Below are 16,862 nucleotides of genomic sequence, written 5' to 3'. Positions count from 1 at the left end.
AGACAGACAGACAGAGTTACGTTCGCATTTATAATATTAGTATGGATTATTATTACGTAATTGGTGTATTATTTGCATAATTTTGGGGTATAATTATTAATTACAGTTGTTTATTTTAAGGAAAAAAACAATAATGATTATTTGTTAAAAAATAATTGATAATAGTCAAATAATAATGATTATTGACTAATAATAATTATTAATCACTACAGTAAAAGTTCCTTATTGGCGGGGTATATGTTCCATAAAATATATGCCTCGAATACAGAAACCGTGAATACGGAATGGTAATTATTATATGGGATTATAGGTTCTACGTTATACGTTCCTAGGTGACGATTGAGATTTTTTTCGTGTCTCATTTTTTTTAGTTGACATTATAAATTTATAAACTAGGAAGAGTGCAGTAGACGTTACTCGATCACAATTATTTTTGTAACGAATGTGAAAGACGAAACCTATAAAACACGCAAAGCGGCTTTTACTATAAACGGAACTACATTTAAAAATATACTTTATTTATTGAGTTATAAGGTTGCTTCCATTCTGTTTATTTACATTCTCAAAAACATCAATCGCGGCAAAGGCGGCTTGCGACAAAGGCGGCTTGGGTCAAAGGCCTCGGCGATATCATTAATTAACAACATAATATTATGTACTTTAGGCTAACTTGTAATAAGATCTATTTTACTTTCTTATTAGTCCATTTGACAAGGATATTGTGTTAGATACCTATTGGAATAATTTTATTATTATGTATGTACTTATTAAATCCGCGAATAAAAAAATTTTTAGTCGCGAATATAGAAATTGGGTCGCATTTTTTTAATTCCCGAATAGTGAAAACGCGAATAAAGGAAGCGCGAATAAGGAACTTTTACTGTATAATAGATGATAATAGTTAGTTCATAATCATTGTTATTATAGTTCATTGAAAAGTTACATTTGGGGTTGCGTTTTTTAGGAGGACGCATTTTATTTTTTTGATGTGTAGGGGGGGTTAGTGTGAAGCTATCACCAAGTTTGTGGGGTCGCCACCCTTGTCCCACGGCCGCCATCTTAAAAATAGCGCTTAATATGGTTTTTATGATATATCTCTTAAACTATTAATCTGATAAAAAAAAATTGTCAACATTATTTGTTGCAAATTAAATTTTCTACAATTTTGGTCCAGTAACTTTTTGTCATAGAACTATAAATAAAAATGTTATGAGTGAAAATGTTCAGAAATTAGCGATATTTATATTTTTCAATAAAACTTTTTTTTTTATAATTTTACGAAGAAATAATATCAGACCATTTTTGTAGATTGTTGTAGTATTGTAGTTATATTGTAATACACGCGCTCTATACTATTCTAATATAATACTCTAAGCTTCTACTGGTAGCAGCAAGTAATATTTATTAGTTACACCAAGTACTTCCATAATTATGTTGTGCTAATTAATAAATTCCTAGTACCTACTTATCTCAGTTTATAAAGTTGTAAATGATTTCTTTATTTACTTTTATATTTACAATCTGACACAAACACTTTTACATTGCTTACATAATAAAAATTGATTACAATTTACTTTTGATATAAGTATTTTACACTGTGGCATAGCGCTAACGTTACGAAAAACAAACGACGCGAGGAGCGCGAGGAGCGCGTGTCACGCGAACGGCCCCGCACACCTCACCTCCAATCTTGCCTCGCGTTGAAATACCTCGCGTTAATGAATTATTTAAAGGGGACTTAGGGTTGTCACACGCCCAAAAATAACGTGATGTTTGACTGTTATAACTGTCGGTCCAATATACATAAGTACTATGAACCCTAACAAGCAAAAAGTATGTTAGTTCAGCACAAGGAGTACCTACGTAAAATATTGCTAGCATTAATTCAAGTTATAATCATGTTATCTTATTATTACAAATATATATTTTACTTATAAGCAACCGTTTTAACAATATTTACAGCAACGAATCAAGGATGTATTACCTATTTCATTACAGTTGACAATTCTTAATTAAATTATTGCCTCTGACCATTGCATTGTAAAAACAAAAGGGAATTTAAAAGTTTATACAAGTTTATAAGTCTATCCATTTTTCGTCAAGAAGATCAAAACAAACTATCCTAATACTATACTATTGACAGCCCTATTAGCTTGAATCCCAAAATATCTGTGACAGCTTCCGTATATTAATTATTTATCCGACGTGGGAAAGGAGTGTGTCGACACTCTCACAACAGTATGTTAATCGCACATATCACCAAACAAATGTATTGATTTTCTTTTAATTTAAGCAACTTCACCAATTTCCATTTCTATACTCTCAAGTCAGAATAAAAATAATAATAATGCGTACTTTCCAATGAACATAAATCATCATTAATCTATTAAAAAAAAAAACATGAAAATTACATTAAAAGAAAGAAACAGGTTCACATCACAATATAGGTTTTTTTTAATGTATTTTTTTATGAAAACACAATATGATCTTTCCACGTGACAATTTAAAACTTGTTCAATCAATATGTTAATGTTTTATCTAACCAGATATTTATTTTAAATTTCAACTGAGATTTAACATATTAAATGGAATAGAAGATTTTCCAGTGAGATTATTAAATTATTAATAGATTTTATTTTATTATCTCATTTTAACTTGTAATAGATTGAGTTTTCAAAGTTGATTGATTTCTATAGAATTGTCATTGAAAATATTGCCAGGATGTGTGTACATAATGTGTATCTTTGTAACTCAATGGACAGAAAGTAAATGTTTCATATTTATATTATGTATCTACAATCTTGTAAGTACAAAATTATACAACGGCTTCTTTGAAGATAACTTCAATACATTGAAATCTAGTTCAATTATGCAACATGGTATTTAAATCTGTCTGTCGGTTGATATAAAACTTTTTCTTATGTAAGTTGACATTATTTTTCATATAATTGGCGCTAAAAAATAGTCAAAAATACTCCACTTCCGAATTCGGATTCTGAACCTTCAGAATTCGGATGTTATTGAAAAACCTATATTGCTTTAATTTACAATATCTGGAAATTAATTATTTCACTATCTGTGCCTTTTCGCGCTTCTTTCAAATTCCAAATTTAAACCATTTTTCGCGCTTTTATTAATTTTTTTATTCTAATTTTAAACAGTCGCTAAAGCTTACCATTCACGTTTTCAAACATACTTTTTCCATTAAATTTGACATCTGCTCAGTTTTGCTTATTCACAGAGGAATGACGTCACTCGCTGACAGATTTAAAGCATATTTTGCTCTGGATACACATGTTCGTGGGAAAAACTGTGCTCTGTTGTTTGAATGTTTTCAACACTTAATTAGAACTAACGTAGGTACGCTAACTTTTGAAAGTAACGTGAAATAGGGATATTGTTGAACCGTTTTGTTAATAGCCTGTTCGTATTTTGAAATGTTTGATTAATTTGTGTGAAACTATATTGGCTTAATTTTCTCAGTTTGGCAGGAGTTGGGACACAAAACTACTGAACACATTTGGATGAAACTTTATATTTTAATCAACTTTTATTTTAAGTTTTATTATATAATGCCGTGACAAATAGTGATCCTTATGATACTAAAAATTTTATGTCTTTAAAAAAAATAACCCAATTATTATTTTTTTACCAGGATACCGAGGCCAAAACTGCGAGATAGACATCGATGACTGTCCGGGCCACTTGTGCCAAAACGGCGCGACCTGTATTGATGGACTCAACTCGTATACATGCGAGTGTCCCCCGACTTTCACTGGGACGCTGTGTGAAACGGATGTCGATGAATGCGCTTTGAGGTAAGGATTTTTATTTACAGTTTTCACTTTACTTCTAGGATTTATACAATCTATACAAATATACAGCTGAAGATATTGTTTGAATTAGCTTACCTTAGGAAATGTTGTTTCAAATGGAACAATAACAATTGTTTGTGTCGGAGAGCCCTGTTATCGAGGAATCCTTTATAATAACATCACGCTAGAATACCTACGTAGAGCTAGTTAATAATTTCTAGTAAATTTGACATATCGATAATAATGCATACTTTCCAATGAAATAGTTAATAATTTCGATTGAAGAGGTTATAAATTGAATAAATATCAACATTTTGCCTGTAGGTAAAAACACAACTTTACGTAACAAACAACAACAAACTTACATACATACGTAACGTAAAAGTTTCAATACGTAAATCGTCATAGAAAACTCGGTTTAAACTTTAAACCACTGGTTTAAACCCGTTATAAGTCTATTGTTATACTTATAACTTTTTGTACACGCCACAAAAACGTACATTAGACCATGTGCCGGGTCAATGCTCTCTTGAGGACTTATTTAGTAATTAACACTCGATATTTCAATACCAGATGAATGTAATCACTGTTTTGTTATTGTGAGTGTGAGAAACGTGAAATGGAGATGTTTCGTTTAGTTGTATCTAGTTAAAAGATCGGTCAATTCTATACTAATATTATAAAGCTGAAGAGTTTGTTTGAATGCGCTAATCTCGGGAATTACTGGTCCGATTTGAAACATTATTTCGGTGTTAGATAGCCCATTTATCGAGGAAAAGCTATAGGCTATATATATATATCATCTCGCTAAAACAAACAGGAGCGGAGCAATGCTAGTCGTTGCATAAAGATCAAAAGACGTTAAAAGGTTTTAAAATGATTACAATTAGTTTATTCGAATGTTATTTTGTTAATTAATATAGTAAAACATCCAACAATAAATATAGGTAATAAAGCCTTCAGGCTTCAGCTTATGGACCAATAGCCTTTTTTAGGGTCTTGATAAGGTAGGCAACATCATGGACACGGCTCAGCACACCTTAGAGTCGTGTCCAGCGTGGACAGCGGAACGCGATGCACTACGTGCTATGGTTGGATCAGACCTTTCACTTCCGATCGTAGTTGGTGCCATGTGTGAAAGAGAGGACGTGTGGATGGCAGTGCTGTCTTTCTGTGATGCAGTGATGTCACAGAAAGAAAGTGCTGAGCGCGACCGGGAGCGTAGGAATCCCGTGCGTCGCAGAGCACGCCGCAGGGGACGTCGGGTCACTTAGTAGACCCGACGAGCTCTTGCCTTTATCGTTGCAGAGTGTGTGCGGCGGGGGCTGCGCACATTCAATAGGCAACGTGAGGAGGGCGACAGACTGTTGTGGCTGCAGTCTGTCGTAGTGTTAGGCATGCGCGTAGGGTAGTCCGCGACTACATGCGAGTGGATTGCCAATGGCAGGCGCGCGAGGGGTACCGTGAGCGTTCCCACCGGAGATCCCGGGATCCCCTCTTTACCTGCGCGAAAGTAGGCCACCGTGAGGTTTTAGTCAGTAGAAGTCTGACATAACCGTGCTGCTGCCCCCGAAGCAGCCGGTATTCATGAAGAATTTCCTCACGTTAAAAAAAAAAGGCAACATCTCTTGCTTGTAATATTCGACCACTACTCTAAGCACTCCGTAGAAACTGCTTTCCGAACTGGTAGTAAATAATTTCTATGTATTATGACGATTCAAGGGCTTAATTATTTCGTGACTAGTAAGGGCCGGTTCCACAGCTTCCTAATATATTAAAATTATCTGTCAGTTAAAGTAACAATGTATGAAAATTCACATCAAAAGTCTTAAATAGAAAGTATTCCAGGAAAACAGGCCTGAAAAAGAAATTAGTTCATGTACAATATAATATGTAATATGTATACAACAGTAGTTGGACAAAAAATGACTTAGAAAGGAGGCTGTGCAAACAGCAAATTGCTTTTGACTATGGGAGAGATTAACAAGAAAACCTCATGTTTGTAATTCATTACTCATAGCAAGATTAATTTATTGCTAATGGAGTAAAAAACATATTACATGTTCGCACGGCCATTCATACGTCTTACGGTATCTTTATTGAGAAAGTGATTTAAATTTACGAGTTTTCTTTACCTTGCTAATGTTTGTTTTCACTATTGCACACTATAGTCGTAAATACAAGATTCATTGTTCAAGCATAAACTTAAGTAGGTTTTATATTGTAAAAAAAATTGGTTGTTAACTTGTTAGAAAAATTATTAAATAAAAATAAGTACATCGTTTTCTATTGATATACACAAATTTCAAGTTATAATAAAACCTACTTGGTAATCAAAATATCTAATAATAATCTCTATTTTTGTTATGTTTATAAACTGTAATATAAACATGAAATAAGACTTCCCATAATTATCACAAAACGTCGAATTCATTAACAACAACATTAGTCCATAAATATCATCTATGGGTCCTCAAAACGATGTTAAACGTCGTCATAACATTCATTAATATTATAATCATTAACTAATACAATAAGCTTTCCAATATAATACCGTCATTGTATGCCACCTACGACCTCTATGGTAATAACCTTATGGCTTATTAATATTTACAAAAATTTTCCTCACAGACCACAGGACCTCCGTATTGACTTTTACAACATTCAAAAATACACCCTATATTCAAATGTTAAGGTTCAATTTCAGAACAACAGCATTGTCTATTCTTTTAGCCGCCTTGTATCTTCTTTTTTTACACCACTATCTTCCAATACATGTCTAGCAATCAAATTTCATGCTTATGACTATAACCATAGAGTTTAAATACCCTTGTTTTGTTATCCAAACAATTCCTTGAAAATCATCTCACCTGTTAATTGATTTCATACTTTATGCCCGTGGTATAGGGTGCTTTTTACGGTGACAGAGTTAGGATGGGATGTCATCCTATACCAAAGCAAGAGATAATGCATGCTCAGTGTCAGGTTTCTATAGTTTTTATATTTTTTATATTCTTGTGGTGTCCATTGAAGTGTGACAGGGAACATTTTGGTAATATTTAGGTGGGATTTTGATTTGGTTATCAATTTAAAGTTATTTATATAGGGAAATGTAACTACATAATTTAGTTAGTATAGTTTGTAAAGAAAGATAGTAGTTATCTACAAAGACGGTTACAGCACTATGTGAAATGTCATTTAAAAAGTATTTAGGGCTAATTTTTCAATCCTTGGTTAAAACTTAATCGTCGAATTAAACGTATGAAACTACCATTTCAAAATGTCACCCGCAATTGACAGTTTAGGTTCTGGTGACATTTTAATATTATCGTGTAATACTTTATTGGACGGGTAAGTTTTAACCAGGGATTGAGAAATCGGCCCTTAATAAAAAAAAAATAAAAAAAAATAATATAAATAAGTAGGTACCTAAATCTACGCAGGTATAAACATTCTAAGTTCTAATTAAATTAAAACAAGACGCTTTCTTAAGAATTCGTCTCTGTACACTAAATGTACCAACACTATTTATTATAAACCTCACAAATCCTATCAACCGATCTTCAAAACAGTACATTGAACTATAAACACTGTGACATTATTGGAATACCTTCTCTGTTTATTCATGAATCGATACTATTTTATTAATTACAAACGCCAGATAATTATCGTACCTTCTAATGGTCTGATAAGGGTCCGGTAGCACTTTGAGTATCATTAGTTTTATATACTTGAGGTTTTCGATGATCGGCTTAACTTTCAACTTTGTCTCATTGAAATTCGGAAGCTAGGGACGATTCGTGATAAGGTTTTATGGGATCTGTAAGTGTGTAGTGTATTGAAGGAAATAAGAAGCTATTAATTAATATAATAAATAGTAATTATTGTGAAAGTAAATTGAAATTTCCTTCAATGTAATTTGACTATTGAGAACCTAGATTTTTTTTGTAATATTTGAAAACGTTTTTTAATATTCAAAACCACATAAATTATATGAATAAGAACCTCGTCTGTCTGTCTGTTTATCCTTTTCTCTATCTTATCTATCTGCTAATATGTTTGTTAGTTGTTACATATGTAACCCGAAACCACTAATTCGATGTATTCAAACCTTGAACCTTCCTGTATACGTTTCCAAAATAAATTAAAAACGAAAGGAATGTAACTAATTTGTATCCGATAAGTGCAAACGAAGCCGCGGTATATAACCAGTATGGATAGCTCCATTACGGCAGATCATTTGTAACTGCCACCGGTAGCGCATCAGTATTCAATTTACTATTATCTATTGCGCATTAATCAATTGTAACTCCTTGTTTTACTAGCCGCTTGTCCCGGCTTTGATCGTGTTCACTAGAGACGAAATAAATAATTAATATAGGTACCTAGTAAAAAAAAGTGTGTCGAGCACACGTGTCATAAGTGAAACTTCTTTGACAAGATTCCAAGATGCCAAAATCTTTGCCTTACTCCATAACGTGACGGTATTGCCATGACGCGACTTGAAATTTTACTCTCACGCGCCAAAAAAAGTTTCACGTCAAAAACAACACGCTAAAACTCATAACTTAAATTATTATTATTGTATTTTCACCGATTCTTGATTCGTACAAAGTTTGAATTAGGTCAAAATCTAATCTAAAGAAGTCGGAATTCGGATACATACAAACATACAGATGAAACTAATAAAAGCGTGTTAAAATAGTTACTTGGTTTACATGTAATGTAATGGTGAAGAAATTTTTAATATTGGTGCATTCGATTTTTATTTAACTTAACAAAACACATAAATAGGAAAGATTGTAAAAATGATGACATGACTGTAAATCATGCCATCCATACTAATATTTTAAATGCGAATGTCTGTCTGTCTGTCTGTCTGTTACTCAATCACGCCTTAACTACTGATACAATTTGCATGAAATTTGGTATAGAAATATTTTGATACCCGAGAAAGGACAAAGGATAGGTTTTATCCCGGAAATCCCACGGGAACGAGAACTATGCGGCTTTTTCTTTGACTGCGCGGGCGATGCCGCGGGTGAAAAGCTAGTAGATTATAAAATTATTAAAGTAAGATAGATATTCCTATAAATAGCAATAGATAAACAAACATAAAACAAATAGACCAAATAAGCATCAGAGAAATCAAGGAAGGATGGAATTATAATTGAACGTTTTAAACCCAATAAGTAAGGTTATTACGGCCAAGTAATTTATATCCAGCCGACTACCGACTCTGTTTGCTTAATGATCAAACCGAGAACTTTCCAGATATTTTAATTAATTCAACATACTGTGTTGTTTATTGTGTGAGTTTTAATTACAATTAAACTCGCTTTTCGTGTCACACAAATTATTTAGGACTTCTTTTACCTTTTACGTATGCAAGAAAGAACACACGCTTTCGTTTATTGCATATTATAGATAAAATTATGTTAACATTTAATACAAATTCGATATAAGATAAACAAATAATGTTTATTTAACACATTAAAAGTAAAGCCTGTTTGATTAGCATCCAAATTTTTCGTATAGTGTCAGTTACAATCACCTAAAAACTAGTAATTAACCTTATGTGCTTTTACACTTAAAAATATACCAGTTAACCTTCGCACCTCCAATATTGTTTTCATGAAATTACCGTTGTTTAAAACATTGTACTATTCACGATAGGTAAACATAAGTATGTATGTAAAAACTAGCTTTGCTCCGCGGTTTTACTCGGATTGATCCGCTCCTATTGGTCTTAGCGTGATGACATATAGCATATAGCCTTCCTCGATAAATGGACTATCTAATGCCTCCTCCACACTACTCGCGAAGTTCCTCGGCGAAGTACTCGGCCGAAGTTGACTGAAGTCCGCGGTGCTACACTACACACTCGTTCAACTTCGCGAGGAGCGCATACGTTCATATTCAGAACGAACTTCAGGTAAAAACTAAGCCGAAGTGCCTCTCTACATTATTCTATTCGTCTTACCTCGTTCAACTTCGCGAGTAATGTGGAGGAGGCATAACAGTGAAATAATTTTACAAATCGTATCGGTAGCTCCAGAGATTTATGCGTTCAAACAAACAAACTCTTCAGCTTTATTATATTAGTATAGAATATAGATTAACAAATAATCTTACCGTTCTTCAGTTGTAAAAGAAGGACTAACAAACAACTTTATTTTGCGTTTTAAAATGTATAACACAAGGAACATCAACATTTGAGACGCTCATGTCTAAGGCCTAAGGTACCGTACAGATCCCTTCAACGGAGTAATGTATGATTGATGATAATAGCTTACTGACGACGTTTCCGTGTTCATTATGAAGTGCCCTTTATGAAGTAACTATTCTCTAATCTGTGCCTTTATAGTCTTTTTCTAACTATTGTTATAAAGATGTTTAGGAAAAAGCTATCGCTATATCATCGGTTGTTTAAATGGGTAAGTACTATACAAGGAAAATGTAAAAAGAAATATTTTTAACTAGCTGTGTCGCGCGGTTTCACAGCAAAATCCAGTATTTCTATAGTTCATGTGTTGTTCTAATGTACATTATCTATTAATATTACTGTTAAGTTTCATTCAAATATGTCGAGGAGATTTTTGGTGAACACATGCGTCTTTCCTTCCTCACAAACCTTCGTATTTATAATATTATTAATTAATACCTTTTTAAGCTTAAATAAATAATCACATGCAGACATATTTGCGCTCTAAAAATAGAATTATGCTACTTTTTCGTAACATGAATATGGAATGTCTGTCATCGGAAGTGAGTAAGACCACATGCGAAACTATGTTATTGATCTATGATATCATTAACGTTTTTTTGTTATTTATTTGTCTTTGATTCGTAGAATACATTTCGGTTTCATTAATAACTACGCACATTTAATTTGTTTAAAGTTGATATCAATAAATTCATAACAATATAAAAAATTACACATTATGAATCTATCTTCATCCTACTAATATTATAAATGCGAAGGTTTGTGAGGATGTGTGTGTGTTGTTACTCTGTCACGCAAATACTACTGAACCGATTACAATGAAATTAAGCACACATATAGAGGGTAACTTGGATTAACACATAGGATAGGTTTTATCCCGGAAATTGCACGGGAACGGGAACCATGCGGGGTTTCGTTTAAAACGCGGGCGGAAAGCTAGTTTTCTATAATGTTCATAATTTTGTGAATAGGTAACCCTAGACTGAGAAAGAGAACTGCAACTAGATAGGATGGAGTTTTTATAAAAATAATAAATGCAAAATTAGTGTAGTAGTTTAACAGGAAATAATTCCTGTCAGGAAAGCCGCAAAACCTTTATGATAAAACATCAAAATGCATTGATTAATCTAATTAGTCACACAGCAAGCGACGAAATATCAATACATAAAATATCTACAATTTATATACTGTAATGTAATATTTACGAGCGTTAGACCTATTTTGAATATTAAATTGCAAATATTGTGTTGGCTTATGTAATAAGCAACAGCGAGTTTAATATTTTAATAAATAACAAAAATATAGAACTTTTTACACTACCTACCAATAATGTATAACGTTTTTCTGAATATCATATAGCTAAGTAACTAATTTGTGCATATTTAGAAATATTCATTATTCTGATTCTGAAAAAAAAATCAACACAATGCTGTATAGTACATACTACATATCTAAAATGCATTTTTTCCTAAACTATTAATTACCAAAGCGTATGTACCTATCTATAGTAATGTATATTTTTTATTTTAAAGTGAAACTTTTATTACATCCATCGTCTCAAACTTTTTGGTTTGTGTAGCGCATGTCGCGTGACGCACGATACGTACGATAATTATCGTACAAATACGATAATTTTTAGTTACATGTCTATAGTGTGATAAAAAGTTTCACTTTTACCGTGGTTTCATAAAACCACACAACATTTACAATTAATGTCGTCGTAAAAACTAGGAAAATCGCTTCATCCGATCCCATAACTTCTTAAGCTTTTATTAAAGGGAAAAGTCACATTTGATTTACAGCTTCGTTCGCGTTGTTACATATTTATTGTTGTTCCTGAGAGCGGTGTGGTCAGGCGTAAATCATTTATGTTTTGGTTTCCTTTAGACTAATCTGCTTGTTTCTGTCATCGGGTCATTCTGTCAACTTAGACTGATGTAATTAATGGATGCTGTAATAATTTGTTTATACTTTATACTATAGTGAAACAATCGTTAAATTATGTAAAACTAGTTGTGGTTTTATCAGCATTCCTCCGCTCCTATTGGTCTTAGCGTGATGATAGCCTTACTACAAAATGGGCTATCTAACACTGAAAGAATTTTTCAAATCGGCCCAGTAGTTCCTGAGATAGCGCGCTCAAACAAATAGATAACATATTTGATGCAAATAAATGAATATTTTCATTTTCGACTTTAATCTGTTTTAAAAGCTCAACAAAATCAACAAAAATTTGGAAAAAGTTAAATTTTTGACTTACCTTTTCACTTGGATCCTAATTTGCAAATAAGCAAGGAAACAAGAAATGCCAAGAGCGTCCTTGTCGGCGTCTCTTTACCTCACCGTACCACTTTTTTTACCGCAATTATAATTTATTTTAATAACCATAAAGTGCTTTGTACGATTAAAATACATCTTCATAATTAAACTTAAATTGTATGTAACATGGTTTCTTAAACGATATAACATTCGTTCCATATTAAATATTACCATATTCATTATTTTTTAAGAAAATTTTATTATTTTATTAAATCTTATCTTATCTTATTAATTTTATCATTCGCAAAGCTGGCCGAATGTTTCTTTGATACGTGAAACCGTTTAAGCTTAAAGTTTTGCTTTCGGAAAAAGCTAGCCTGAATTTATCTTCACATCTGTAGCTGTGCAACTATTTCACATTCATTGAAATCAGTGCACTAAAGCTTTATAATTCAGTTTATAAACTGTTATAACAATAATACACACATCAATTAAGAAAGAACGGATAATATGTCTGTAATGAATTTAGCCTTATTTCTCCAACTCTTTTTCCTGGACTATTATGCCAAAGTATCCTTATAACGTACAATAGTATCTTATTTCCGTCACATATTCTAACAAGTACCTTTTTCCCTAGACCTCTAGTATGCCAGAACGGTGCCACATGTACCAACACCGTTGGAGGCTTCTCCTGCATCTGTGTGAACGGGTGGACCGGGCCAGAGTGTTCTGTGAACATCGACGATTGTGCAGGCGCCGCTTGCTTCAATGGTGCGACGTGTATTGATCGAGTTGGAGCGTTCTACTGCAAGTGTACTCCGGGGAAGACGGGTAAGATTGACTTTTAAATAAACTCAGTAGAAATATGATTTTAATTTTTATTGATAAGAAGGTCATAGATATTGGAGAGAAATAGCCAAAAGCCTTTTGGAATTTTGATTTAGTAGTAGTTTGTAAGTGCAAGATTTCAAAAAAATATTGAAAGAATTGAATTTTGGTTATCTGGAAAAGTAAACGCAAATAATACTTCATAAATATGCTCTACCAGACCATTTACGGTTTAAAATTTACTAGAATCTTGTGTAGAAATACCTTAACTCTATGAAATATTTTAAGTGTCAGTTTCACAGACTCGTGATATCGCCTTTTCGCATTAAAAGTGTACAATTACCAAAAATATTCGAAATTGAGTTAATATGCGGAAACATTTATGTTCTGCTTACCTTTTGCCAGTAAAAATGACGTCTTATTGTATGAAAACAATATTAAATTGCCTATCAGGGACATAATCAGCCAGCGGTTATATGGACCCCTATACCTTATTGCATTCCTGTGACTTAACCCTTAACCCTTTATTAGGTCTCCTCTGCCACCTGGACGATGCATGCACATCGAACCCGTGCCACGTGGACGCGATCTGCGACACCAGCCCCATTAACGGCTCCTACACCTGCTCGTGCGCATCTGGGTACAAGGGCCTTGACTGCTCGGAGGATATCGATGAGTGTGAACAAGGTAAGATGCTCTAGTGTTCGTGAATGATTCTATTTCGTAACATCGTTGTTTATTTAGTTCATCTATACATATAATAAATCTGTAGAAGGGTCAATTCTGTACATTGAAAATATTGAAAAAATAAATAGCAGGGGGTGTTACTGGATCGATACCAAACCCAAATATGTGATTAAAAAAATTTTTGTCTGTCTGTCTGTCTGTCTGTCTGTCTGTCTGTCTGTATGTGAAGGCATCACGTGAAAACTAGCGGTTCGATTTCGATGAAACTTGGTATAATTATACCTTATTATCCTGGGCGTAAAATAGGATACTTTTTATCCTGGAAAAATACGTAGAAAAAAAATAATCTTAATTTTTCAGTTTTATCGTTGTTCCGTAGAACCGCGAACACACGTTGCGTATTATTATAGGCCTAGCCGTATTTGGGAATTGGGTCCAATAGATATTTATAAGATGTTATTGTCAGAGGTACTCAAAATGGAGAAATAAACCATCCACGCGAAGACCGACATCCGCGCGGACGGAGTCGCGGGCGGAAGCTAGTTATAATTATTACTTTTATCTGTTTCATCATATCGTTAGGTTTTTAAAGTTCTCTTCCTATTGAGCAATTGGTCAATCTTTGAACAGGTTTTTCTTTGTCCTTTTTCTTAGCCCAATGTATTATATGTTTCGTAAAATGTCGTAAAAACGAACACTCTTGCAATTTATCAGTATTTCCATAACATTTTTTTTTTCCTACATTGTGCATTTTAGGACTGGTTTCTGTGCTTTCCTAACTGTTACTATGACTTGTTCTACCCCCAGGATCTCCTTGCGAGCACGACGGCATGTGCGTGAACACGCCCGGCTCCTTCGCTTGCAACTGTTCCGTGGGTTTCACCGGCCCTCGGTGTGAGACCAACGTCAATGAGTGTGAAAGCCATCCCTGTAGGAATGAAGGATCTTGTTTGGATGATCCGGGGACCTTTAGATGCGTGTGTATGCCTGGTAAGTGATAATTTCTTAATTAGTAATCTTCATATTTATTTTTGTGCCTTTTAATTTTTGAACATGGTATCTTCGCGTGTATATGTACGCCTGGTAAGTAAGTGTGGCTGAAGTGTGTGTTGTGACATTAATGTGTCTTCTGGATTTGAGTTTAAAAATCGTTATAACAGACAGAAACAAGGATATTGCGTCAGATAGCAGGACTTTAGAATTTGAATTTTGATTGCAATGTCCACTGAATGTATTAACCCATTGAGCCCCAAGCGGCCCGATCGGTCCCAATAGATTTTCTATATCTTATATTTGTATTTTTTAAGAAAAAACGCAAAAGCTCTTCGAAATATTTTTGTTTATGTAATATAAATTATTATAATGGGTACTGTATACATGTATTTTTATATTGAAATTGATAAGCATATCAATTACAATTTTAAGTGTCAAGCCAAATTTGGGAATCGTGATAAAGTGAATGTGTATGCCATTTTGACCCAGTATACTCAATAATAGTCATCTCACAAGAGTATAGCACAAAATAATAATAATATAACTTCATTTATTATTCATTATTAAAACTAGAAAATGAAAATCTAAAAATATTCATCTATTAACTATTTTACCTGTTGTTTAAAGACAAAAACAAATAATGTCTACGGGGCAACACCTAGTTAATAAATTTCCTAGTCGAAAAACAAACTTCGTAGTCGAAATACAAACAACGTAGTCGTGTAATGCAAAAAGCATATTCCAAGTCGATGGTGTAACGGTATGGACCCCCTTCGCGAAGTTACAATTTGCTTCACAGTTGACAGCGATCTTTGAAGATTATCATTAGCTAGGCGGACGTAGGGCTGCCACAACGAAATTTTAAACTTTATTTATTGACCTTGGGTTACGAATTTGTTTAACTTTTTAGCCACTGATTCGATATTTTCGTAAAAAGCAACGTCGAATTTAAATATTGACTAAATTCTTTGGAACATAATAATATATAATTTTAACAGAATTACAAAAAATAGTATTATTTAGTTTTTAGTCAAATTATTATTTTATTGTATTATGAACGATAGAAAAACCTATCTCGCAATTAAATCTATTTTCAGACTTAGATAAATCTTTGTATGTATGTGATAATCTGGGAAAACAAAAAGTTTTTCGTATTTTCCTTGATTCTATAAAAGCAGAAAAAAATTGTTTTTTATATAAACCTGGGAGGTAATACATCATACAAATATTAATAGAACATTCTAGAAGCAGCCCTATTAGAGTTAGTTCCCATGGCGATGAGAGAGTTTTGCGCATTGTCTCGACGCGGAAACTAACATTTATTATCACACACATAACTCTTATCCCCTTGAAATAGAGTCCATTTTCATCTAACACACGTCATGTACGTAATTTGATAATTAACATGTATATTAACCTGACTTGGTTTTCAATTCGACCGCAAAATTTGCATTTCCTTCCCGTGTTTATTGGTTTTAAGAGAAAGCTCGTTTAATGTAAATAAATAACGAGGTTGATATTTATCTGAGTACAGATAATAATAATTAATGTTGATTACACATGACCTAGATTTGGCTGCAGTCTGTCGTAGTGCTAGGCATGCGCGTAGGGTAGTTCGCGACTACATACGAGTAGATTGCCAATGGCAGGCGCGCGAGGGGTACCGTGAGCGTTCCCACCGGAGATCCCGGGATCCCCTCTTTACTTGCGCGGAAGTAGGCCACCGTGAGGTTTTAGTCAGTATGAGTCTGACATAACCGTGCTGCTGCCCCCGAAGCAGCCGGTATTCATGAGAATTTCCTCACGTTAAAAAAAAAAAAAAAAAAAGATTTGGCGTTTAAAAATAGCAGCTGCGTGGGTTTGCAAAACTCAAAGTAGGTAGTATCAAAAAAGGTTTATTTAAATTTTTTTGTTTTTATTTTTATTAAACGGGTTCTACAAGAAGACCTAAGATAACTGCGTATATGTAGCTTAATTTTTTTCACCTAAATGTCCAGTAAAATAAAAAAAATATCGATCAAAAAGATAACCATCCGAATTGAATTTTAAGTCTC

General features: G+C 33.4%; 1 protein-coding gene across 2 annotated transcripts in view; it reads left to right on the top strand.

Annotated features, from left to right (window-relative positions):
- The window catches only part of LOC123704982 (neurogenic locus Notch protein), a 127,721-nt gene that overhangs the window by 87,086 nt on the left and 23,773 nt on the right, over positions 1-16,862 (top strand). For both annotated transcript variants that reach the window (XM_045653524.1, XM_045653514.1), the window contains exons 5-8: positions 3,656-3,818; positions 12,938-13,131; positions 13,660-13,815; positions 14,623-14,805. In XM_045653524.1, the coding sequence (XP_045509480.1) occupies positions 3,656-3,818; positions 12,938-13,131; positions 13,660-13,815; positions 14,623-14,805 (696 nt within the window). The remainder of the gene's footprint in view (positions 1-3,655; positions 3,819-12,937; positions 13,132-13,659; positions 13,816-14,622; positions 14,806-16,862) is intronic.

This window comes from Colias croceus, chromosome 2 (genome assembly GCF_905220415.1).
Source record: "Colias croceus chromosome 2, ilColCroc2.1".
Classification (NCBI taxonomy): Eukaryota; Metazoa; Arthropoda; class Insecta; order Lepidoptera; family Pieridae; genus Colias; species Colias croceus.
The sequence above is the reverse complement of the archived record's forward strand: the minus strand, read 5'-3'. Positions and strand labels throughout refer to the sequence as shown.